Below are 26,593 nucleotides of genomic sequence, written 5' to 3'. Positions count from 1 at the left end.
GGCTCTGGGCTGGAACTCGGAGCAGAGGGCGGGCCCGGGTTCCCCCCAAACCTCCCAACTCCTGATCAGACACAGGAGAAGTTGATCCAGACTGTGGGAAAGATCACTGAGGTGAGCAAATCTGCCAATAAGCGCAGGATCCACCAAGGTAGAGGAGGAACTTTGTCACAGGAGATGCGGGTTTAATGTCTCTCATTCACAAATTGTTATAACTGACTAATTTTTAAGTATCTGTGCCACAAGCTCACTTGAACCCACTAGCCAGGCCAGGTCACACTCAGCTCATGTACAAGCAACAAGAAAACCTGTATGCTTCTTTCACAGTCATTATGAAGTTTGTAAAGGTAAGGGCCTGTTTTCTAAAGAAGGTAGTGATTGCAGGTGCCTCCATTTCTGGGAGCCCAGCTTAACATGCCTGATTGGATTTTCATCAGGCGGGCACTCAGCACACTTAGGAAATCAGGCCCTCTGCAGCTGAGCCCCCAGAATCACTCGGCTCTTTGGAGAGGGAGATCTGGATGTTTCTAACTACATTTTATTTTTCTTATTGCATCCACTCTGTGCGGAGTATTTTTCCAGCCATTTCCCCAGCAGGGCAGAGACCAGCCTCAGCGAGCATCTCAGCTTTCATGCTTGCTAAAGGGGTATGGCATTGTGAGATGGAGCTGTGGGATTGGCTAGACCGGGGCTACTGCAATGCACATGGCCTCCTGTATACCCTGGCAGGGTACTGGTCCATCAGGAAATAATGTGAACACTCATGCTTAGGTGGTTCAATTTCACTGGATATAGCAAGGAGTCTCCACAACACCAGGGAAATGTGTGTGGCTGGAGAAAAGGCACTGTAGCCGCAAGACATTGTAATCACGAGCTGTGTCATTCTTTTAAATCCCCTCTAAAGACAGAACCAAGAAGTCAGTAAGCTTTCCTGAAACTAATTCTTCCATGCTGGGCTGCTTCTAAATCCCCAGGTCAGCCCACTCTAAGATGCCTCTTCACTATATGGAGCAGCCACAGACTTCCCTTATTAAATATTAGGTCTCTCAATCTCTTAAATATTTGTCTGTTCAACTCATGTGACTTGCCAAGTGGGCAGCTATATCCCACTCCCATCTCTACGTGAGGGTGAGGTACAGAATATATTCATTTTTCAGTAATAATCTGGATAGTTTAGGTCCTTATTTTGCCCCCATCTCCACAGTATCATGGTAATCTTTAATGTATTTACCCTCTCAATATCCCTGTGAGACCAGGCAGAGCTATTATCCCCATCTTACAGATGGGGAACTGAGGCACTGAGACACTAAATGACTTGTCCAAGGTCACACAGAAAGTCTGTGGCAGAGCAGGGAATTGGACCCAAGTCATATTAGCAGACCACAGAACCATCCTTCCTCTCTGTGCTAGTGCATTGATGCTGTTTACTGACCTTTAAGTTATCTGGTAATTCAGTGCGTCCAGCATATCCAGGGTTCATGGTGATGAAGACTGCACAGGATGGGACCAGTGGGATCTCAGTTCCTTCAAACATGAAGCGGTCCACCTAGAAAACCAAAACATGGCCATGCCCAATAAACAAAGGCAGGGACTCTGGAATTAAATAAGCAGATGACAGGATCTTCCTTTGTACCAGAAAAACAACCACTTTCCCCTCTATATTGAAATTAGCTACTGGGGACAGGTATGGGTCACCTCACTGGTATGAATGACTAGCTGTGGATCCCATACAGAAATCCAGTCTTACGAGCAGTATTTTTCCTCCTTTTATGAAGAGCCCGGCTCTTACACAGAAGATTTACTGATCACTTACAATATTTCTTTTGCTCACGAAGAGGCTTGCAACCCCCAGCTATAAACAGACAGATACCTTCACATTTATTCTGTCTGTGAATTGGGGACAGAATTAATTTGTGGCATGAGGCGAGAAAAAGCCTGAAATTCCTTTTAAGAGAGAGCGAACAGTTTCAGATGGTGGATAAAGCAGCAGAATTCATTGCAAGCAAGTTTCTACTAAGCCAATGTCAAGCAGCTTCAGATCTTAACCTTTATCAGTCCTCCCAGGAGCAGCACAGTGGTTGGCTGTTAGAATTACTGACTGCTGACTCTCCATATGGGATCAATAACTCAGAGGTGTGTGTTGGGCGGGGGGGAGGCTTTGCTTTGGAAATATCTGGGGGCTGGATAACAAACTGAATTCCTTCAATCACTTACGAGCAACCATGCTGGCTTTTTCCTAGACACAACAGTACATCTTACTTCTTGTATCGCAGTGGAGGCCATCAGAAATGGTAGCACAGTCTCATCTGTGCCACTAAGTGTCCATATTGGCTCTAAGATTAGAACCAAATATAGGACAGAGATGTAAAGGACAATGTCTGGATTACCCTTCTCTATCTTTGAAGACTCACCCTTTGCTGCTGGGCCTTCTGAATGGTTGTGATCTGTTGAGCCACTACGGACAGCACCTCTACGTCAATGCGGTTAAACTCATCAAAGCAAGCCCACGCACCAGAGCTGAGCAGGGAAGGGAAAACCAGAGAAGTGTCAGGAACACAGAGATAGGGAGAAATGCTAGCAGTTCAACCAGCCCTAAGTATCAGTTCTGTGTGTGTGGGTGGCCATGTGAGAGAGAGGCAGGAAACGAATCCAACAGTCCTCAGCATTGCTGCTAGGATACTACACCATGGTTACCTGGGAAGGTAACCATATGGGCAGCCTGATACAAACACAGCATATTACAGGCCTGCTATTGAAAGGGACATCAACTCAGCCTCTCATTTTGTACCCATAATGTGGGTGCAGCTGACATAATTTAGACATCTAAGATGCCTGCATTGCATTCCAGGAAGAGACATCTGTGCATGAGAGAGGTGCTCTCATCATTAGGTATGTTCAAAAAAAGACATAAAACTACTTCCAAAAAAAGGTCTAGCAAAGGATACTGGAATGCATTGGCTGCACGTGTGCAATGCACAATTGGACCAGCTCTGTCTGTTATGCAGAGAACGGGGCCAATTCTATAAGGATTCCTTGGGAACCACAACAGGCTGTCCTGGCTACTCAGTCAAGGCTATGGTCAGCAGGTTCTCTCCTCTGGAGATTTAAAAGATCTGAGGACTGACCCAGCCGGACATGCAAAGGGTCAAAGACGTACATTTGAGCTGAAAGCATTTGTAGACAGCCCCAAATGAAAATGGTACAAAGCATTTTATTTTTGCTTGACAAGAATCCAACTGTTCCTTTATACTGGCACAACAATGCCTCTATCTTTCCTTCCAACAGACATAAGGCTAGCATCATGCACCCATCCCATCACTCATTAGCTTTGGAACTGCAAAGTTCCTAGATGATTAAAACAATGCAGAAACGCCCTCTTCATTCCCCCTTAACGTTAGGCCACAGCTCCCCTCTTTTCCTTATGGCTACCGCTCCAAGGCCCACATCCAGATTGCCAGCACCTCCCCCTTCCCACCCACTTGTAAGGCACAGGTGGCATTTTATTTTTTCTAAACCACTTTTTGCACCTGGCTAGTCCCTTCAGGAATTTTCCCATAGCCATGAAGTCAAGCTGGTCGGAGCAGTTGAACACTACTGTCTGTATGGCTAGAGCTTTCCCCAGATCTTTAGTCGTTTCAGTTTTGCCCGTTCCAGCAGGTCCTGCAGGTGCTCCTCCAAATTTTAGATGCAGGGCTCCAGTAAGTGTCAAGTAGCACCTACAGCAATGAAGAAAACAGTGATCATTAGAAATGTTCCTACTTGGGCTTAAGAACTGTAGATCCCATTTCATTATTTAAGATGATCTGCTCTATCTATCTGCCTGGCATGATCACTGGAAATCCATCCCATATTATTCAGAGAGCTTTACTTACATATTCAGGGATTTAGCTAAGTGGCTTCTGTTAACATTAATGGGAGTTGCATGGCTAACCCCTTGTTCAATTTGATGGAAATTCACTGTCTGCCTGTCTGTAAGGTGTATGATTACTATAAGAGAGCTAAGTATTATTATCATCCTTACTAGGAAACACACATACTCCATGGTACTGGTATATGTGTCCAAGGGTGTGTAATCACCAAGAATAGAATGAGCTCTTTGTTATTCAGATGGATTTTTTTATATGTCTCAGAGCAGTTCACTAAGAATCATGCCATAGCATAAATCTTTAACTGGTCGGTGGGAGCATAGATCATTAGGAATCCTGTAGATCCAACATCAGTAAGGGCCCAATCTACCTCATCTCAAGTAGAACCTGCCTATACAAACAGTCCCAAGGCTACTTGTGTAATTAAGTGCTGCTCAGCATGAGTAAGGCTGGCAGAGGAAGATCTTGGATTTAACTCAGAATAAGATCTGTTCACCCAAAACTGCACAGATGCTTAGTTGTTATTCTCTGAATAATCTCTGTACCTGTCAGTGAGGGGTGTGATGACCAGGCGTCCACTGTTTCCCAAATATTCATAGCCATAGATGAATTCAGCATTCACTGCTCGGATGTACAGATCATTCCTTGTCCAGTAGTATCTAGTGGTGAGTGAAAATGGAATCTCAAAGACAAACAAGTACTGGCAGGGGCACAATAACAGCAAGAGCTAAAAGAGACACTGCTTGTGGCTGACACAATTTACTGCACTCCAGGCTCTAGGAGTCATGCGCTACCTCAGCACTGGGTCAGAGATAATAAGTAATTGCTTTAGGAAGGCAGTGATGTTGGCTGGAAGGACCATCCTGACCTCTCTGGGTGCCAGAAAACTATTGTAAGCAGGAGGTGCCGTGCGACAGGAATGTCTACAATCCTCACTGGTTAGGACATCTGATAACATTGTCAAGAATCATGCCTCCCCACTGGGCATGGGCAGGCCATTAGAATGTTGTGGCAGGGTCTAATCCATGTATCACATGTGAGCAGAAAGTGCCTCAGAGCCTGGGTCTGTCTTAACATAGCCTGACAGAGGCAGGCATGGGTTACAGATGCGCAGTCGCGATGGTGTAACTGACTGTGATATACTCCTAAGACATTCAATTCACTTGGCTCTAAGATTAGTCTTAAATAGACACACTATGCAAATACACTTGATTTCCCTCTGTGTTACTGATGCTGCTGATAGGTAATGATAACACTGGTCTACAATTTGGTCTACAATTTTTGAGAAGTCATCTGCTTCAGAGATAAAATGTGATATTTATTATGTATTTTGATGTGCTGAATTCAAATATGACAATTAAAACAACTGATTGGCTACTGTTTCTAAGATATTGAAGTTTTTACATTTTATGTCTATGTATATTGTGTAGATAGTAGAGTTTTAATCATAAATTGTAAACCTAGGTCTTTTTATGTGTTTATGGTTGCTTTACATGATAATATTTCACCTGTCCTGTTTATGTAACACTTTAAAAATCAGCAAAAGGGTTATATAAATAAAATTTAATATGAAACAAAAGGCAAAAAACTATTATGTACATAGTTTAGTCCTATTCAGTGTCTACTCGGCGCTTCTTGGCTTGTCTGTTGTATTCATTAAATGGAGCATCTCTTGTCACTGTCCATCAATAGTCTGCAAGCATTGATGGGCTCCATTTGCCCTGATAGCCTACCAGGAGATTCCACTGCTGTAGTCTGGATCCCAACAGCTCTGCCTTACTCTTGGGTAGTTCCAAATCCCTGACAAGGTCATTCAGTTCACCTTGTGTTATGAGGTGTGGTTCAGAGGAGGACGGTGGGAGAAAATGTGGATCCGGTGACATTGATGGTTCAGGACCAGAAGTTTCATCCTCTTCCTCATCTGACTCAAGTGAGAATGATTCTGGTGCATCAGGAACCGGCAGTCCTTCTCCGTGGGGTACTGGGCGTATAGCTGATGGAATGTTTGGATAATGCACAGACCACTTTTTCTTCTTTGACACACTTTTCCCAACTGGAGGCACCATGCAGAAGTAACAATTGCTGGTATGATCTGTTGGCTCTCTCCAAATCATTGGCACTGCAAAAGGCATAGATTTCCTTTTCCTGTTCAACCACTGGCGAAGATTTGTTGCACAAGTGTTGCAGCATATGTGTGGGGCCCACCTCTTGTCCTGTTCTCCAATTTTGCAGCCAAAAGAAAGGTGATAGGCTTTCTTAACCATAGTGGTTTTACTGCGCTTTTGTGATGCAAAAGTCACTTCACCACAAACGTAGCAGAAGTTATCTGCACTGTTCACACAAGTACGAGGCATCTCTGCTCACTTTGGCTAAACAGAAATGTGTCCCTTTGCAAAATCAAACACTGACAAATAAGAGAGCATGACACTGTATGATTTCTAGAGCTGATATAGGGCAATTTGTTCAGCAGAGTATTTCCTTGTATAAAAGTCCTTGGTCTATAACAAACTGGGATCGATCAGAAGAGCTGAGAGGCGGTGGGGTGCTCCGTGCCGCCGCCCAAGCTTTCTGAAGGCTGTCATCTGCTTCCTGCTCAGTCTGGAACTGTTCCCTTGAGGCTGGGGTCACCAGTTCTTCCTCAGACTGTGGACTTGGGCTTGGTCCCTCTGGAAGCAATGTAGGTGATGGGGTTGTTTCCGTTGCTGGTGAACCGCTCTCCGCTGGTGCACCTGAGGGTATTTCAGGCTCTGGCTGAGCCTTTTGGGTATGGCTGTCTTGTGCTTCTGCCAGTTCTGGATCGCTGGCGCCCTCTGGCGTTGAGGTTGAAGATGTGGTTGCACTTGCTGGTGCTGGTTGCTGTTCCAGTTCCGGGCCTGGGACTGGAGATGCTGTGGCTGTTTCAGTGGTAGGCATGGAATCCGGGTCCACTACCTCTGTCTGGGTCTCTGGTACCACAGACGGGGCCTCTGTGGACGGTTCAGGAACAGGAATGGGTCTGGAAGCTTGCCTGGTTTGGCTACGGGTAACCATTCCCACTCTCTTGGCCCGCCTCACCTGGTTGGCCAAGTCTTCCCCCAGTAGCATGGGGATAGGATAATTGTCATAGACTGCAAAAGTCCACATTCCTGACCAGCCTTTGTACTGGACAGGTAGTTGAGCTGTAGGCAAGTCTACAGCTTGTGACATGAAGGGGTAAATTGTAACTTTGGCCTTTGGGTTGATGAATTTGGGGTCAACGAAGGATTGGTGGATAGCTGACACTTGTGCCCCCGTGTCTCTCCACGCAGTAACCTTCTTTCCACCCACTCTCAAATTTTCCCTTCGCTCCAAGGGTATTTGAGAGGCATCTGGGCCTGGGGATCTTTGGGGTGATGGTGGTGTAATGAATTGCACTCGCATGGTGTTCTTGGGACAGTTGGCCTTGATATGTCCCAGTTCATTACACTTAAAGCATCTTCCATCTGATGGGTCACTGGGCCGAGGTGAGTTACTGGAGACTGGTGAGGTGGAAGGGTAGGGTGTCTGTGGCTTTACTTGGGTGGTATGTGGGGTCTTTGGCTGTCCTCGGTTGTAGGGTTTATGGTCTGTGTGCCCCCTGGGGTAATCGTTCCCCTTGACAGTAGCTTTCTTGCTTTCTGCCAGTTCCATCCATTTGGCTCCAATCTCCCCCACCTCAGCGATATCTTTGGGATTTCTATCTTGTATGTACCGTGTGATGTCTTCAGGAACACCATCCAAGAACTGCTCCATTTGTATGAGGAGGTTCAGTTCTTCCAGGGTTTGAATGTTGTTTCCTGTTAGCCAGGCCTCATAGTTTTTTGCAATGTAGTAGGCGTGTTTGGGAAATGACACCTCTGGTTTCCACTTTTGGGTTCTGAAGCGCCGACGGGCATGATCTGGGGTTATCCCCATTCTGTATCTGGCCTTGGTTTGAAAAAGTTTTTAGTCATTCATTTGCCGCTTAGGCATTTCAGCTGCCACCTCTGCTAAAGGTCCACTGAGGTGTGGCCTTAATTCTACCATGTACTGGTCTTCGGGGATGCTGTACCCAAGACAGGCTCTTTCAAAATTTTCCAAGAAGGCCTCGGTGTCATCACCTGCCTTGTAGGTGGGAAATTTTCTGTGCTGTGGAGCAATAATTGGCGCCGGGTTGTTAGGGGTGGCTGGCACATGCAGCCCAGCTTCTGCCAACTCCAGTTCATGTTTTCTCTGTTTTTCCTTCTCTTCATTCTCTTTTTGTTGTTTTTCCATTTCTTTTTGTTGTTTTTCCATTTCTCGGCGGTGGTCCGCCTCTTTGGCTGCCTGTTCTCTTTGGTAGGCTACCTCTTCTTCTTCTAGTTTTCTTTTGTAGGCTGCCTCTCTTTCTCTTTCTCTTATTTCCATCTCTGCTTGTTTTATTTCCAGTTGTCGCCTGTGTTCAGCTTCTCTGAATTGGTCTTTGGCCTCCATTTTTGCCTTAGAAGTCATGATTCCTGTTTTCTTGTGTTGGGGTGCCCTCCGGTGTTTATCCTCTGAACTGCAGGTTCTCTGTTGCCTCCTGAAGTCTGCCTAGCAACAGTGCTTTTTTCCTTTTCTCTCTTTAGCTAATGTTCAATGAAGGGAAACCAGAAAAACCACTTTATTTGCATGCATATAAGTGCTGGTACTTGCCTCCTAATGGGAGGGCTATTGCATGACAAAAGACCCTTAACATGCAAGCCACAAACTGCCAGAGAGAGCAGAAAAAAAAATTCTCTCTGGTTCCCTTTTAAAACCAAACTGTTTCTCTCTGCTAAAAAGCCCTTAGCAGAGAAAAGAAAAATATAATATTCCTACTGGCTTCTGGATTCTGTCTATATCCCACCTCTGCCACCATGTTATAACCTTATTCCCAGATTCTGGACCTTAGCGTCCAAAATATGGGGGTTAGCATGAAAACCTCCAAGCTTAGTTACCAGCTTGGACCTGGTACTTGCTGCCACCACCCAAAAAATTAGAGTGTTTTGGGGCACTCTGGTCCCCCTGAAAAACCTTCCCTGGGGACCCCAAGACCCAAATCCCTTGAGTCTCACAACAAAGGGAAATAATCCTTTTTCCCTTCCCCTCTCCAGGTGCTCCTGGAGAGATACACAGACACAAGCTCTGTGAATCCAAACAGAGGGACTTGCCCTCTCCGTTTCCAATCCTGGAAACAAAAGCACTTTCCTCTTCACCCAGAGGAAATGCAAAATCAAGCTAGCCAATTCAACACACACAGATCTCCCTTGATTTCTTCCTCCCACCAATTCCCTGGTGAGTACAGACTCAATTTTCCTGAAGTAAAGAAAAACTCCAACAGGTCTTAAAAGAAAGCTTTATATAAAAAGAAAGAAAAAATACAAATAGTCTCTCTGTATACAGATGACACAATACAGGGCAATTTCTTAAAAGAATATTGAATAAACAGCCTTATTCAACAAGAATACAAATCAAAGCACTTCAGCACTTATATTCATGCAAATACCAAAGAAAAGAAACCATATAACTTACTATCTGATCTCTTGGTCCTTACACTTAGAAACAAAAGATTAGAAAACAGAACTACTTCTCCAAAGCTCGGAGAAAGCAGGCAGACAGAAACAAAAGACCTCTTACACAAACTTCCCTTCACCCAAAGTTGAAAAAATCCGGTTTCCTGATTGGTTCTCTGGTCAGGTGTTTCAGGTGAAAGAGACATTAACCCTTAGCTATCTGTTTATGACAAGAGTGATGTAAGCTTCGTTATGATTGCATCATCCATGACTTCTAGGAATAACATGATGCAATTCATATCATGTATGATGCAATAACAGCTTCAGATTGCATCATTCATTGTTTTGCCTAAAAAGCAATTATTATCCAAACCCAGTCATAGATTTATTCATAGATCCAGTCAAAGATGTATTTTAGTCATTTCTGGTTTAAATTGAGATCCCTTCCTTTTATAACTCACTTATCCTCCGCCATTCCCAAGTCAAGGGTCGTATATACTGACCCAATAGCATATCTTGAAAACTACAGCCAATCAACAATTTTAAGCATCATTTTCGTTCTCAGTGACCCAGAATTAGTAAAGTTGGACTACATTTATTTCAGAAGCATTTTGGCTGTAGAGCAGTGTAATGGATGGTGGCCAGTGAATCCAGATCAGGTTTGATGGCTGTTTCCCTTACCTGAGCTGAGAGATCCACTCAAAATCATTCTCACTCATCACATTCTCCTCAATCAGCTTAGCAGCAACATCCTTGGCATGGACTTCAATCACAATGAGAGCTGATAACACTGTTCGCTGCATCCTGGATAGCTTTCCTCGAACAAGGGCTACCAGATCACTTAGCTGTGCAAGGAAAGGGAAGCTTGTCAGAACTGGCTCTGAATTGCATTCTGACTTCTATTCTCTCACCAACAAGGTACTAAACCAATAATTCTCAAACTGTGAGTCGGGACCCCAAAGTAGGTTGTGACCCCATTTTAATGGAGTTGCCAGGGCTGGCTTAGACTTGCTATGGCATGGGGCCAAAGCCCAAGCCCCACCGCCCGCTGCTGAAGCTGAAGCCCAAGGGCTTCAGCCCTGGACATTGGGGCTCAGATTACAGCCCCCCTGCTTGGGACTTAAGCCCTTGGACTTCGGCTTTGGCCCCCCCGATGGGGGGGGCGGAGCTTGGGCAGGCTCAGGCTTTGGTCCCACCTCCTGGGGTTATGTTATCATTTTTGTTGTCAGAAGGGGGTTGTGATGCAATGAAGTCTGAGAACCCCTGTACTGAACAATGGCCAAAGGTGGAGAGGAAGGATGGCCCAGTAGACAAGGCACTAATTTGGACCACGGGAGGCCCAGGTTCAATTCCCTCCTCTCCCAAAGACTTCCTTTATGACATTAGGCAAGCCACTCAGCCTCTCTCTGCCTCAGTTCCTATCTGTACTACGGGATAATAGCACTGCCCTGCCTCTAAGGAGCCTTGTGAGAATAAATATATTCAAGATTGCAAGGCATTCAGATGATGGGAGGTATCACCATTCATACAAGATATTGAACTGTGACTTAGGGCAGGGTGTGGATGCACTAATGAAATACCCCATTGTTACATAGAACCACACCTCCAGAAGGACAGTATCCCATAGTGACATGCTAGAGCATGACCAAGTTATGGGAGCACAGCTCTGATAAGGTCATATGCTAGATGAGGCATGTGCAGGTTAAGAAAACAATGGTAGAACTCTTAGAGATCTCATTTTACTGTATTCATTATTTTCCCCACTATCGTTGGAGTTCAGTTCTTTCACATACTAATGTAACATGCTGTTGAAAATAACTGATCTAACTTTGGAAAACTTCTCTAGTGCAGTGGTCTCAAACAAGCAACTCGTGAAGTTATTTGCTGCGGCCCACCAAGCTCCCTGCTCCGCCCCCTCAGAGTTATTTCCTGAGGCCATCAAGCTCCCCTCACCCGCCCTCTCCCCTCCCTCCCAGCGCACCACGTCCCCACTCCTCTGCCTACCTCCAGGTGTTTCCCATCGCCAAACAGCTGTTTGTCAGCACTTGGCATTTCCAGCAGGGAGTGGGGAGCCGTGCGCTCAGGGGAGGAGACGAAGAGGCAGGGTAGAGGCGGGGATTTGGGGAAGGGGTTGGAATAGGAGTAGGGAGGGGTCGGAGTTGGGATGGGGATTTCGGGGAAGGGGTTGGAATGGGGGCGGGGAAAGGGTGGGAAGAGGCGGGGCAGGGCCTCATGGAAGGGGTGGAGTGGAGGCGGAGCCGGGGGCAGAGCGGGAGGCTTTTGTATCTTTATATGAAAAGGTGTCAGTGATGAGGCCCTCAGGTCAATGTACTAGTCCTCATGTGGCCCTTGTGGTGATTTGAGTTTGAGATCCCTGCTCTAGATGCAGCTGCATCAGTATCTCAGGTTATGGCTGTTGACTGATTTGAAGTCAGGACTTTTTTACATGTAGAAGGTGATGAAAGACCAGGTCTCTGTGTGGAGAAATCCAAACCTGGTCTGCCCTTATTCATCTTTCCTACCTGAGCACTCAGCTGTGGAAACAGCCTGGTTGACAAATCCCCAGCCTCCAGGGCCTCAGATACTTCCTTTGTCCAGTAAGTTTGACAGCCAGCGATGGTCACCTGCCCGGGCCATTGCAAGACCCATGAACTACGTGGTGTCTTTAAAAAAAACATACATTCTATTGGTAATAAGCACTACAAGTATCTTTTCTTTCATGATCCCTTGTCTCATTTCCCATGCCTGGAACCTATCCAATTCCATATCAGATATAACAATTTCTACTTAGTTGTCTATCCTATTTTCTCCAGTTGCTATGAAAAAGCTTCCCCAAGATGCTGGGCATCCAGACAATGGATGCTTAGGTGCCTTCTCTGCAATAGATCATTTGGCTATGCAAGATGGAGAACTGCCAAAGGCAGGTGAAGACTGGGAATCCATGGAAACCAGCAGAACAAGCTTCCACTCCTACAGAGAATTCCGGTTTATTGGTGCATCAGATTCCTAGAGTATAATAATGCCTGAGATTTCTGATACCCCATCTTTTTTTACCTTCCTTTCTCCCAGCCACCAATCAAAGTGTGATCTCGATTGTCTACCTGCGTCCATAGAAACATATGGCTGAGATTCATCCCTGGTGTACGTCCATTGGCCTCAGGAATTAATCTGGCCCTATGTTTCTACTGCTACTATCTCTTTGCACTATGTGATCAACCCAAGCACTGGAGGAGAAGATAAAAGAGGGAGCCCTAACCCAAGGAGGGAGCAGAACAGAGCGAGGAGTAGAAATGGAATCAAATAGCAGGGTCAAAAGCTACACTATAAAAACCATAGGGTGTAAGAAAAACAATTCCGCTGGCTGTCATCAATGACCATGTTCTCTTGAGCCAAGACATGCCAAATGCCACCTGTTGAATTCCACCTGTATTTGCAGATGAAGAGCAGAAGAACAGTGTGGGGTGTAAGACTCTCACATGTGGATAAACCCTGATTGATCTTTCAATATTGTCCCGCACGCTGGCCTTCATAGATTTCTCGACTTCCAGCAGCCAGTTCTCCACATTGCCAGTGGGATAAATGGGGAAAAACAGCTTCACCTCCTCCCCTTCTGCAGAGTACATGTGTGTGATCTGTAGGTCCTCCTGGAAGAGCAGCTAATGAGGGAATCACAGCACGATATTAGTGGAGAGTCCCCTCTATTCATGCCTTCTTATCAACACTGGTCAAGACAAAAGGAATTGAGACATTGTTTCAATATGAGTATGTGTAATATTTTTGTCCTACAGAGAGTAAAACGGCTGTGCATCCAGGTCTACAGCAAAAATAATCACACAGGACCAGACTGTCTGCTGGAGCAAAGCTGTGTAGCTCCATTCAAGTCAACAGAGCTACATTGATTTAGGCTACTTATAGATCTGCCCACAATTTGGTTGTGGTCAGGGCCTGTGCAACCATTTAGGCAAACTAGGTGGCCGCCTAGGGCGCCTAGTGGATGAGGGCGCCTAAAAGCCCACTCAGGAGAGGAGGTGGAGTGGAGGTGACCTGGGGCGAGGGAGCGCGGAGGGCTGCCTGCAGTAATGGGGGGGGCACACAGGAGAACCGCTCCCCGCCCCAGATCACCTTCACTCTGCCTCCTCTGCTGAGCACACAGCCCCACCTCTAAGTCTCCTCCAATCAGCGCCACAAGCCTGGGAGGGGAGAATTAGAGCAGCGTCAGCATGCTCAGCAGAGGCAGAGCAGAGGTGAGCTGGGGTGGGCTCCCCGGGCAGGGTTAGCTGCCGTGGAAGGGGCGGGGTCAGCTGCCGTGGAGGGTGCGGGTTTAGCTGCCATGGAGGGGAGGCTTTCAAGGGGGGGGGGGCTCCCCAGGTTGGGGGATGGGTTAGCTGCCACGGCGGGTGGAGTTAGCTGACATGGGGGGAGGGGGATCCTCAGGTGGGAGGGGTGGGTAGGCGTGGTTAGCTGTCATGGGGGGGTGGGCAGGGTTAGCTGCAGGGGGTGTGGCACAAGGTAGAAGTTTCGCCTAGGGCGCAAAACTTCTTTGCACCGGCCCTGGTTATGGTTACTGATAATAAATGTACTACGCATGTGCAAAATCAACATGTCCCTCCATGAAGAGAAAGAGGATTATATGACAACATGGGGCCCAACTTCATCCCTGGTATAACCTGAATAAAGTGAAGCAAGTTACATGTGGGGTGAATTTGTCTCATTGCATGGCTAGGAATCGGTAAATCCTTTTTACTCTCAATTCTGTTCTTCCACTTTCCCCAGGGTTAGAGTTCCTTGTTTTAAGAATAAAAGTGTAAGGATCCAATGCAAAGCCCAGAGAAGTCAATGGAAGTCTGTCTAATGACTCCAGGAGGCTTTGCATCAGACCCGCAACTAAGCTTCCTTTCCACTTATTCCCAGGCTAGTGACGGTCAGATATATTTTTAGTGCTGGTGTTAGATGTGGATTGACAGTCCTGGAATTTGAAGTCTTCTACTACAGTGGTTCACAACTAGGGCCACATGTACCCCTGGAGATACTCAAAGGTCCTCCAGTGGTACATCAACTTACCTAGATATTTGCCTAATTTTACAACATGCTACATAAAAAGCACTAGTGAAGTCAGTACAAACTAAAATTTCATACACAATGATTTGTCTATACTGCTCTATATACTATACACTGAAATGTGAGTACAATATTTATATTCCAACTGATTTATTTTATAATTATATGGTAAAAATGAGAAAGTCAGCAATTTTTCAGTAATAGAGTGCTCTGTGTTTTTATGTCTAATTTTGTAAGTTTTTAAGTGAGGTGAAACTTGGAGTACATAAGACGAATCAGACACTTGAAAGGGGTACAATATTCTGGAAAGGTTGAGAGTCACTGTTCTAGAAATAATAAAACAGGCAAATCAGCTCTGTAAGCTTCCTCCATATGACCGGGCTAGTGAGCTTCAACCCTGATTTAGGTGGGACACCCAGGACCAAGAGGGTAATTCAACTTCTGTGGCCCACTCAGTTCTTGACATCTCCTGAGACTATCAACAAGGTAACCAGCTGTAGTGGTGGTGGTGTGGATACGTCTCCACTGAGAAAGTTGGAGATGTGTTTTAATGATAATCACATCTGAGGAAAAAGTGTAGAATTTATAACTACCTGCTACCTTAATGCAGTTTAGAAGAGAACAAAGCCAGTTCAACTCTTCTCTTTCATGTGGAGATGTAGAGGCTATTTGAATGAATCCAGGTGCTGTCTTCACAAGGCAGCGAGCCTGTGTCCTACCCATCTCCTCCCCTTACTGCAATGCTTGATAATTGCTCTAAATTTCCATAATACATGACTCCCAACATCAAGACATGCCTGCTAGTCAGAGAGGAAATAGCTTGCTTTACCTACCCGTGCAATATTCTCAAAGCATTTGCGGAGGTGAGGCTGTACAGCAGTGGGGTTCTTTGTCTGAGACAGTATCTCCAGCAGCTCATCATCCGAAAGGAAGTAGAACCTGAAAACAGAGACAGAGCTAGCAGCTCATTTTGGTCTATGCTCTGCAGTTTGGTGCTCAGTCCTGGCAGTACTGGGCAACAGTCCTGAGATTTTGGTGAGAGCAATTGCGGTGGTCTTCAAGATATCCTGCTGGTCAGCATGCATTATTTGCATTGGTGCAGAAGAGCAGTGACCATAGTCCAGTTAAATGAGAGTCTCTCTCTACCACAAAAGGGCCTGACTCTCTGATGTCCTTCCCCGGAGCAGTCATTTATACCAGTGTAGAGTTGGTGTAAAATGACAGTATTTTACAGTATTTTACTCCCATTTTGTACTGCAACAAAGACTACTCTAGGTGTAGGTCTAAAAAGAGTAAGGCCCAAAGTACTTAATTTCCCCTCATTTCACTTCATCCTCCCTTCCTCATGCTGATGTTTAAAGGTGCAGGCGTGTGGTGATGCTATCAAACTACCCCTACCTCAACCCTGGGCCATGGCATGTTGTCACTTCCACACAGTCTGCCCTATTTTTTCCTCCATCAAATCTCTGGGTTGAAAGAAGCAGCCTGCTTGAGACCTGCAGACTCATGAGAGTTCCATGAGATTGTGCTTTGGACGAGAAAGAATGATGCACTTGTTCCCAGGAGCCGTAATCAGAGTGATTCTCTGACTTCACACCTAAGAATGGCCTTCAGTCTTGAGATTACCTGGGGAAAGCTCCTCTCTTGGTCTCTAGATATTCACTCAGCCCTTTCTGCACAAGGTCAAGTAGCTGATTACATTTCCGAAGGCTCTCCAGCAGCCTGGGATCGGGACACAGAGAAATCACCTGGAAAGTACATGAACATAAAAAAAAGCATCAGTATACTAAGTCCTAGTTAGAAAACCACATTGGAGGCAAGTTGGCTACAGAGAGATATTATTGCTGGGCTCAGAGTGGCTCATTCATAGGAGCTTTTTCACATGGCTCTATAGAGACACGAGTTTTGTGGGCCAGGAGAGGCAGTTACATTCAGAGATAAGACAAGTCTACATATTTTGGAGTTGTTCAGATACCAAACAGTGATGATCAACATTCAAACACTGAATACAAACAATGACAGTCTCTGTGGAGGAAAGGGCTAGGCAGCAGGAGTGTGCAGAATGGTAGTACCAGCATCAGGGGAATGGGGCTGAGGAGGTAGAATGTGGGGTGAGGACAGGGAGCCAGGTGGTGTGTGGAAGTGAAAGTGGGAATCAGGCATCAGGAGATGGGTGGGGGGAGAGAGCCAAGTCATGCTGCTAAAGCACCTGACGGAATTAGCCTATGGAACAAGTCACGAGATGACCTATTTGTAAGGACCCAAAGCAAATTAAAGGCTGTGGCACTGCTGTATAGGAAGGTGGGGGAAATAACAGACTTTGCACCCATCTGCATACCATGGGGCAGATCTCAGGTGCAGGTCTCTGCAGCTCACCCTTGATGGGGAGGTGGAAACATGGACAAGTTACTGAAGTGCCAGAGCTGTGGCGAGTGGCTCGGCACACAGTTTAGAAACATCCCCGATCTCTGGAATGTAAACAGCATTTTAAAAGAAGAAACTTAGCAAGCTCCCCTGACCAAGGGTATTATTCATGCAGTGCCATACCTGCGCACGGTGCTTTTACAGACAAGTATAGAAAAGGGGGCCAAATGTAGCTTTAGAATAAGTGTGCACAATTGCAGGTAAGTCACTATCGCTGCATCTGTTTCCATTAGGACTGAATTTGGCCCATGGTCCCTACCTTGAGAAGTCTGCAATCTAAGCAAGTGAACAAATAATGCAAGAGGAAAAAAAGGATTCAATTGTAATTCATATGCAAGCAGCTAAGATAGTAATACCTAGGCAAAGATGTGTGCATGCAGTATACAAGTGTGCACATGCAAACATACACACATATGCCATGTGAGCACACACAGCCTCACCTCTCTGTTCTCATTAGCATTCTTCATGATCTTCCTCCAGGTCCTATCCATGGTTTGGTAGCGTTTGCTTTCTACTGGCAGCTGTCTATTGATGTCCTCTGAGCTAAAGATGGGCTCCAGGTATAGCCAGGAGCGCTGGCATGTCAGCCACTCCTCTAGGACATCCTGGTGGGAAGTCATGTAATCAGGTCAAGAGGCCTACTGCAATAAGTATAGTTCCCAAAACAGTTCCTCTCTACATGCCCTGGGCTCATATTGGAGATAAGAGAAGTGATCTCCTAAAACACCACCTACAACACTAAAATCCACCCAGAGCAGCTGGTTGTTTCTACTAAAATAATTTCCTATTATTTCATTGCTAACAACATTGACATTTAAATTCTCGTTAATAGGCATCAGAGTCAATACCCGCTGGGATGAATGGGGGCGGTTCACATCTATATGTAGGCCCTATCCTTCTCCAATTGAAGTAAACATTAAAACAGCCACAGACTTAACGGTGCAGCATTAAGCTGCTAGAGCTATTCCTTCTGTCTGCCTGTAGATAACAGGACATCAGGTCACATTAAGGACTTGTCTACACGATGGGGTAATGTGCCCTATGGGGTGTGACTTCTAGAGCACACTAACGTCTTGTGCATTAATTGGTCTGTGCAGACCTTGCTGGTGTGCACCAAAGATTCCTTAGTGTGCTTTAACAAAGTGCTGTTTCAAACAGTACTACGTTAAGGAATACCAGGGAACCTTTACTGCATTCCAGCAGAGGCTACATGGATCAATTAATGTGCAACACAGTGCACTTTAGAAATCAAATCCCCATGGAGTGCATTGCTGCTCCAGGGAGCCTAGTCTGAAGGTGGCTATCTTGCAACACGAAGTGCAAAGTTTTTACTATGTTTTAAGATGAAAGCTTAAATTCTGCAGAATCTGATGTGGCTGCCAGAGAAGTGCTGGCACACAGTTCCCGCCAATACCAGCTCAATCTGACCTTGTTCACAGAATGCTCAATGAAAACTTCAATTAAGAACATTTCAAACAAAATATCTGGATAAATTCCAAACATTTAAAATAAGAAAACACACAGGAAATATTGCCTGAAAGGGATTCAGAACACAGTGTTCAAGAATCAGCTAAGACATGGAAATAATAGCTCATTGTTCATTGACTTGATGTTTCAACCTCCACAGAATCCTGCAAAGCTTTGTAGAGTGTCACTAGGATGTGACACGCTTTCAGCTGATGGCAAGATATACTGAAGGCTGCATCCACATAGAGATTTTCTTAAATTCTCCTTGTGCTTCTGTGGCACCAATACAGCCCCTCCAACTCTAGCAACAGGGCACCTGCTCCTGTGGACCGGATACTGCTGGTTTTATTACTGTGTCAGCCAACCCTGATCAGAGCAGCTGTCAACGACACAGTGATAAGAATGCTTGACTCTGACCCACAGCAGTGCTCCTGCCATCGCTAGCACTGATGCAGCTGCACCGGGCTTGGGGAGAGAACATGCTCAATGCAACCTCACGGGCTAACAGAGGGACAAAAATTACAAAGAACTGATTAAACATGGAGTCAAACTCTGTTTTTTCCTCAGTTGTGTGGCAGGAAAAAAATGCCATCTTATATCGAGGTTAAAGAGCCACATATTAACCCAGACAGATTCTTAAATTAAAACATGGTCCTGTCTATACAATCAAGAATAAGTCATGTTATAACATGATTTAGTCATAACCATGTTTGTCGGCCACATTTAAACATGGGTTATGTTTAGTTTAGACAGAGTCTGTTTACTGCCTCTTCACTGGACCACCCCATACTGCTAATCTCTCAAACAAAGTCAGTCTTCAGGCAGATGGCAGCCTTCAGGAAGAAGCTCCTAAGTGTTATGTGACTTGGGTTTTAACACAAGATCACAGAGGCTAAGAAACTTCACCCTGGGGTCTTCCAGAGCACTGAGCTGAACACAATGGAACGTATGCTAACCAATGTATTCAGTCTGGAAAAATCAGTTGAGTCTGTAATGACCATTTGTTCACCCTAACTAAATCCTCCATGGATCTAAGAGGAGGAGCAAGTGAATGCAACCTGATGACTTGCTGAGAGTGTGAATACATCAAGAGCAGCACTGCCAGCCACACCCTGACAGAAGCTAGCACAGGTATAAAGAGCAGGGGTCATTTCCTTACAACCCCTTTGGAGGGGATCTGCAGACGAGCCAGCACTGGCTGAACTCTGCTCCCATTGGTAGAGTTAAACCAAGACTGAGCACTTTTAAAAATACCATCCCTAGTGCTAATTTAGGAAGAAGGAAAATACTGAGTTAAGGGAGCTATTAAAAAACAATGGGCCAGCCTGTGCCAGACTTGCTCACGGTAGTTAGCACTGTATGCCATGCATAACCCCATGAAAATCAATGAGACTTCATGGCGCAAGGCACTGTTCAGTGTGAGCAAGTCTGGCACAGGCTGGCCCATGGTTTTCTCCATAGCTTAACTCAATATTTTGAGTGGCACAGTTTGGGCCTCTAGGCCTGATCTAGCTCCCATGGAAATCACTGGCCAAATTCCCATTAACTTCAGTGATGCAGGATAAAGCATTATATGAGCAGCTGGACAAAGGAGCTACTTAGAGACAGGAGGGCCCCAATCTTTAATTAAAAAAAAAATGCAGCGAAGTGTTTTAGCCAGGTTAAAACCAGAAAAGCACAGCACAGGGGTCTGATCTTCAGAAGTGCTGAGCACCCAAAATTCACTGGCAGCTGCAAGTGCTCCTGATCTCTGAGATTCACTTTACTCACTGCTCTTCCTATTGCATGGGCAGACAGGTGTATAATTAAGTGTCTTTTCTACAAAGACAGGCAGAAGAGAGGTTTCTGTGAGCACTCACAAAGCTATACATAAAATAAATGTGCAGATGAAGTTGAAACGCACTAAATATGAAATTTTAAAGTTATTTAAGGGATTTGGATACCCAGTTCCAATTAAAATGACTAGGAATTCAGTGGCCAAATCTCTTAGGCTGAGATTTTAAAGATGCTAAGGGTATGTCTAGACTACGAAATTAGGTCGATTTTATAGAAGTCGATTTTTAGAAATCGATTTTATACAGTTGATTGCGTATGTTCACACTAAACGCATTAAGTTGGCGGAGTGCCTCCTCACTTCTGTGGCTAGCATCGACTTACAGAGTGGTGCACTGTGGGTAGCTATCCCACAGTTCCCGAAGTCTCCGCCACCCGTTGAAATTCTGGGTTAAGCTCCCAATGCCTGATGGGGCAAAAACATTGTCACGGGTGGTTTTGGGTACATGTCGTCAGTCGCCCCTCCCTCTGTGAAAGCAACAGCAGACAATGGTTTCATGCCAGACACCAGGGCCATTAGAAGAGCATAGCAAGGCACGCTGCACATCAGAGAGGCTTTGAAAACCAGTTTCATGACTGGCCAGCCTTCGGTGTGACAGTTGTGTGTGTTTCTCCTTGATGCAAACCCACCCCCTTTGTTGATTTTATTCCCCGTAAGGCAACCACCCTCCCCTCTTCGAAATAAAGTAACTATTGTTTTGAAACCATGCATTCTTTCTCTATTAATTAAAAAAAACTGAGATAACAGGCAAGGTAGCCCGGGTGGGGTGTGGGAGGAGGGAAGGACAAGGCCACATTGCTTATTGTAGCCACATTGAAAATCAAACTGTTTGAATGACAGCCTTCAGTTGCTTGGACCATCCTCTGCAGTGGATTGGCTGGGTGTCCGGAGCATCCCCCCTGCATTCTTGGGAGTCTGGGTGAGGAGGCTATAGAGCATGGGGAGGAGGGTAGGCAGTTATAGGGTGGATGCAGTGAGGGTCTGTGCTCTTGCTGACTTTCCTGCAGCTCCAACAGATGCTTCATCATGTCCGTTTGCTCCCCCAACAGACATTTCATCATGTCCGTTTGCTCCCCCATTAGCCTCAGCATTGTGTCCTGCCTCCACTCTTCATGCTCACTTAATTCTTTCCTGGCTTCTGTCACTGAATGCTTCCATGCATTGAGCTGTGCCCTATCAGTGCAGGAGGACTGCATGAGCTCGGAAAACATGTTATCACAAGCGTGTTTTTTTTCGCCTTCTAATCTATGATTCTGGGGGGACTGCATGGTCACCTGAGCTGCTGAGTTTGCCATGCTGCCCAAACAAGAAATGAAATTCATAAGTTCCCGGGGCTTTTCCTGTGTACCTGGCTAGTGCATCGGAGTTCAAAGTGCTGTCCAGAGTGGTCACAATGGAGCACTCTGAGATAGCTCCAGGAGGCCAATACCGTCAATTTGTGCCTGCACTACTTCAAATTTGACCCAGCAAAGTCGATTTTAGCACTACTCCCCTCGCCAGGAAGGAGTACAGAAGTCGATTTTAAGAACTCTTTAGGTCGACGGAACGGAGTTGGTTGTGTGGACGCATTCATTTATAAATTAACTTAACGCAGCTAATTTCAACCTAACCCCGTAGTGTAGACCAGGCCTAAGTGTTACAGGAGGATTTCCCCTTTTGGCTTTGGTTGTGATCCCATTAATAAGGAATTCTTTTAAAATTCCCATGGATGCTGGATAGAATCCCACAGTAATTCTCATGGAATGTGTCATGTATTTTTAATGCACAGATGGTCTTTAAACAGTTTAAAGCAACCCCAATTAAGTATAATCCATACTGTAATGCTGGCAGACAAGATGCCAACTCTTGCCAAGGCTTTAGGCCTCAGCTGAGCACTGAAAAATTCATTCTTGGAAACTAGTGCAACTCATGTGTGTGTTAGTATGGTTAAGATGGGTGTTGGACATATAACAATGGGTTTAGACTTTACAAAATGCTTGGAAGTTGCTACATGTATTAATCCTATTTATAATGTCTGTATTCCACGCTATAAGGTAATACTTAAGTATTTGCTATAGAGCTGTGAAATGTTTGTTCTGATATCTAACTCACCAAATAAGAAACTTTACGTAGTACTAAATCCCTATGAAAGGTATTACCTCCTGCCCATCAGGAAGGCTATCAAAACCATTGTGGAACATCAAAATGCAAAGACTTTGCTAAATCACCCTTGCACAGGCTACATGCAAAAGAACTTGTCCCATCAGCTTGAATTCTGGAAGAAGGAAATAAAGATAGCTGATGTGAAAATTTTTCATCTCTTTCCCGTTTGGATTCTCACAAGGCTGGAGCTAGGAAACAGAAGCAGAAATCTCCAGAGTCAACCTGGGTTAGCCCCAAAACACATTCAGTGCTGACAGATTGCTATAACTCTGTCACTTTTTCAAACCCTGGACAGTAACACAGTTCTGTATGTGTTTGCCAGTTTTAACCTGTAAATAACTCTCTCATTTCCTTTTTCTAGTTAAGAATTCCTTGGTTAGTTTACTATAGGATTGGCTACAGACATTGTCTTTGGTGTGAGATCTGAGGTACAAATTGACCTGGGGTAAGTGACTGGTCTCTTGGGACTGGAAGCAACCTGAATTTTATGTGATGTTTGGTGTATGGCAACCAACTATCACTAAATCCTATCTTGACACCCAGACAAGCTGCCTGGAATGCCCAAGGGACTGTCAGTGACTCTATGGTAAGACTTTATAGTGCGTCAGAAGTTCACACTTGTTATTAGGTTGATAAACTCTAATGATAGAACATACAATCTGTTTGGGGTGTCTGCCCTACTTTTTGACAGTCTGCCCTGAGGTTGGCACTCTCAGTTGTGAAACACTCCAGTCAATGTGACAAGGACAGCTGGTAATAACTAAGCTGATCGACGCTTAGATCCACTCAATTCTATGAGGCCATCTCCCTCACTCTCAGGACTTCAGAGACTGTTTTTGCTACATCAGAGAAAGGAGAAATATGTGGAGAAGTTTTGCTATCCTGGCAGAAATATCAGTGCAGTCACTCTGTGGAACTCTGTACCTTTAGTGACAGCAATAAACGGCAAAAACAAAGAACAGAAGTCAGGGACAAACGCACACACAGTGTCACAGCCAAAACACACTAACACACAATATATATATATATAAATATAGCCAGATTACTACATCACCTGCTTCCATAGGGTCAAGGTTGCCTTTGTGTGTCCTTCTTAGCCAAATAAAGCAGGTTTGACAACCCCTTGCCCAATCACATATGGGCAGGTAAGCTCCCATAAGTAAAATGAAATAATTATAAACAACAGACAACAATGTTGTTACTTCTAGAATTTACAAAACACTCTACAAACATTAGCTAATTAAGATTTTTTTCCTGCTTCCATCTACAACTAATGTCAAGTAGAGTGTGATCCCTCCTAGGTGCTCAGCATTCTCTTCTACCCTGGAACCAGCAAAGTACTTAAGAATGTGCCTAACTTTAAGCATGTATGTAGACCATTAAAGTCCAATGGAACTATTCATATGCTAATACAAGTTAAGCATGTGCTTTAAGTGCTTTGCAGGATCAGGACAAGAATGCACAGCGCCTTGCAGAATCAAGCCCTTAACATGCAGTTTGACTGTGGTAGGGCCTGAATATCACTAGACAAAGTGCTAACTACTATGCAAGTCAATAGAACTACACCTCTACCCCGATATAACGCTGTCCTCAGGAACCAAAAAAATCTTACCCTGTTATAGGTGAAACCGTGTTCTATCGAACTTGCTTTGATCCGCTGGCGTGCCAGCCCCCGCCCCCCTGTAGCACTGCTTTACCACGTTATATCTGAATTCGTGCTGTATTGGGTCGTGTTATGTCAGGGTAGAGGTGTATTCATGGTGAAAAGAACTACATCTGGGGTAGAATCTTCCGCTCATTGAAGGCAATAGGAGTGCTGCTATTGACTGCAATAAGCCCAGGATTTCATCCCTCCTATTTGTGAGATCAGGCCCCTGGTTTGTTCCATTTACTAAAGCAGAAGAATTATGAGAGCCCCTCTGACTCCCTGAGCACAGATGTGCCATGAATATCGATATATCACCAAGCTCCTTAGTTGCAACTGCATATTCTTTCTATTCAAACAGAGTTGAAACGCCCCAATCCCTCCCTTGGCAGCAGGTAGGAAATTGGTACTTGTGTCATCTTCAGCTTGGTTTCCCAGGTGTTCATCCTGTCTTCAAAGGGTTTCTTGTATGGTGAGAAGGACATGCTCTGAGTCATGACAATATGATCATCTAGGAGCTGTGAAGCTTCATCAGGGCTCTTCAGAATGAAGGTTTCTGTCTCTTTATAAGGCAGTACATTAAACAGGATGGAGACCCATTCACTCTCCATCTTATCAAGTGCCTGGGAAATGAGGAGAAGCAAATTAACCTTAGGTCTCAATACATGGACATTGCATAATGCTTTCCTCCACTTACATGTCTCTCAAATACCATCATTTAAAAAACTAGGTGAATGTTAGTTCCTGTGAAAGGTGCTGGTTTCCACACTGGAAACTACAGCCATCTATTTAATCCATAGAACATTCAGCAACAGCACAAATTTCCTGTGCCCCATCCAAAGAGCCTCAACCCTATCCTGAAGGACCACCTTCAAGGAAGAGAAAGTAACTTCATTTCCATGCCCACTGATGCCCTGGCACCTCCACTGAGTGTGGTAGTAGAGTGCCATTAGAGACAGTGGTAATGGTGCCTTTTGTAGTATGGATATCTGCCCACTGGGAAGCGGACTGAGTTCACAAACCCATTTCACAGAACAAAAAGCTGCTAGATGATAGTGACTTTTAGTCTTGACCATCTTAGGCCCTATTTGAACTGGTGATGTGAAGGTGAAAGACTATATCTATATAAACAATGACTCCACTGAGCTATCCAGTCCTCTCCCTTTTCCATACACACACTGTCTGATGACTGATTCACCATACCAAAGTCTAATCTCCCTGACACAGATACAGAGGATTTGTCCAGTCATGCGAGGGCACCAACATTCTCAACTGCATTCTGCTTTTCTCTGGATTTCTGTAACACTCAGAGTGAATTTTAATGCTCATGAAAGCATGGAGTTGTCATAAGGAAAGCGTGCATCTAGAGACAATTTTGGGGCATGAACTATGACACTGAAAGGAAACCCTCATTAGATGCTCTCCTCACATTCTCAATGGAGAACTCTTTGCCCGCTATCTCAGCTATTTTGGCAATGCTGTCAATGTGGTCCAGCAGCTTCATCTCCAGACAGCGAGAAAATGTCAGATTGGCCTTGGGCTTAACATTGATGTTGATCTCCTTGGAAAGCATCTCCCAGTGCCGGTTCCGCATGCCAGGATTGCGCAGGCCCTGAATCAGGGGGATATATGGTCTGAATTCTTCAATCCTGCCCCGGATTTCCACAGCTATATCCTGGCATGCTTAAAGGAGCAGGAAAAAAAACAAACCAAAAAAAGATAACATCAGTAACAATGAGATGACGGGTGGAGGATGCTGCTTCATACAGATCTGGATTCTGCACAGTACAGGTGAGCGGTGCTGTGCTTTCCAACACAATGCAAAAAGCGAACAGCAGGACAGGGAGCATTGGTGAACCCAAACTTGCATTAATGAGGATGCTGCCTCATAGCAGGAATAAGGCCAAAAAGGGAGAAGCATAGTCAAGTGTCATATTTGCATACTGGAAACCATACATAAGCACATGTCTCCTCAGACACACCTATTCATTGCCCATAGCCTGCACTTTTCTAGCACCTTTAGAGTAAGGCAGTGAGCATGCAAGGGCCATGAAATTTAGTAGTACTTCCATCTAGTATGTCAATTACATCTAGGAATTAACTTTAATTGCAGCCAAGTGTGGCCTCTGATTGCACTTGCACCGGAAGTGCAACAATCTTGCACTCCCTGCTATGTGTCACACAAGGACTGGCAGACTCATGGCCTTACTGGATATTGTACTATATCCTGGAGGAGCAGTGGAATGAAAAGATCAAAAGCAGGTATTCTTATTGCTTCTACTTATCATGAGTCACATTCACTCACACATCCACTCACAACCTCCTCCACTGGGGATGATTCACTGCATTTTTCAGGAGAGAGAACAAGTTAAAAAGGATAAATCAAAATCTCCCACTGCAGAAAATAATTCACTCCAACCCAACTGGAAGATGGTTTTAGAACTACTTCAGAAGACTAGTGGATGCATTTTTGGGAATCCTGGACTGGGACATGGGGAAGTTTACCTACAAATTTAAATCTCTTTTCATTTTTTGGGGGGTGGAGGCATTTAATTGAAGCAGGTTTACACACATCTGCAGAGCTGCATGTGACCACCCAAGCTCACTTCACACAGAACACATATGGGATAACCTGCTGAATCACAGGAATGAGGTCTCAAATGACACTCCG

General features: G+C 45.0%; 1 protein-coding gene across 5 annotated transcripts in view; it reads right to left on the bottom strand.

Annotated features, from left to right (window-relative positions):
• The window catches only part of DNAH1 (dynein axonemal heavy chain 1), a 144,992-nt gene that overhangs the window by 72,564 nt on the left and 45,835 nt on the right, over positions 1 to 26,593 (bottom strand). For all 5 annotated transcript variants that reach the window (XM_030568242.1, XM_030568245.1, XM_030568243.1 and 2 more), the window contains 12 exons: positions 25,352 to 25,605; positions 24,333 to 24,545; positions 17,275 to 17,439; positions 16,037 to 16,158; positions 15,244 to 15,349; positions 12,829 to 13,008; positions 11,875 to 12,015; positions 10,034 to 10,197; positions 4,409 to 4,522; positions 3,525 to 3,713; positions 2,409 to 2,514; positions 1,430 to 1,543 (listed from right to left, as the gene is read on the bottom strand). In XM_030568242.1, coding sequence (XP_030424102.1) covers positions 1,430 to 1,543; positions 2,409 to 2,514; positions 3,525 to 3,713; positions 4,409 to 4,522; positions 10,034 to 10,197; positions 11,875 to 12,015; positions 12,829 to 13,008; positions 15,244 to 15,349; positions 16,037 to 16,158; positions 17,275 to 17,439; positions 24,333 to 24,545; positions 25,352 to 25,605 — 1,868 coding nt within the window. The remainder of the gene's footprint in view (positions 1 to 1,429; positions 1,544 to 2,408; positions 2,515 to 3,524; positions 3,714 to 4,408; positions 4,523 to 10,033; positions 10,198 to 11,874; positions 12,016 to 12,828; positions 13,009 to 15,243; positions 15,350 to 16,036; positions 16,159 to 17,274; positions 17,440 to 24,332; positions 24,546 to 25,351; positions 25,606 to 26,593) is intronic.

The sequence above is a fragment of the Gopherus evgoodei genome, chromosome 7, assembly GCF_007399415.2.
Source record: "Gopherus evgoodei ecotype Sinaloan lineage chromosome 7, rGopEvg1_v1.p, whole genome shotgun sequence".
In the NCBI taxonomy this organism is placed as follows: domain Eukaryota; kingdom Metazoa; phylum Chordata; order Testudines; family Testudinidae; genus Gopherus; species Gopherus evgoodei.
The sequence above is the reverse complement of the archived record's forward strand: the minus strand, read 5'-3'. Positions and strand labels throughout refer to the sequence as shown.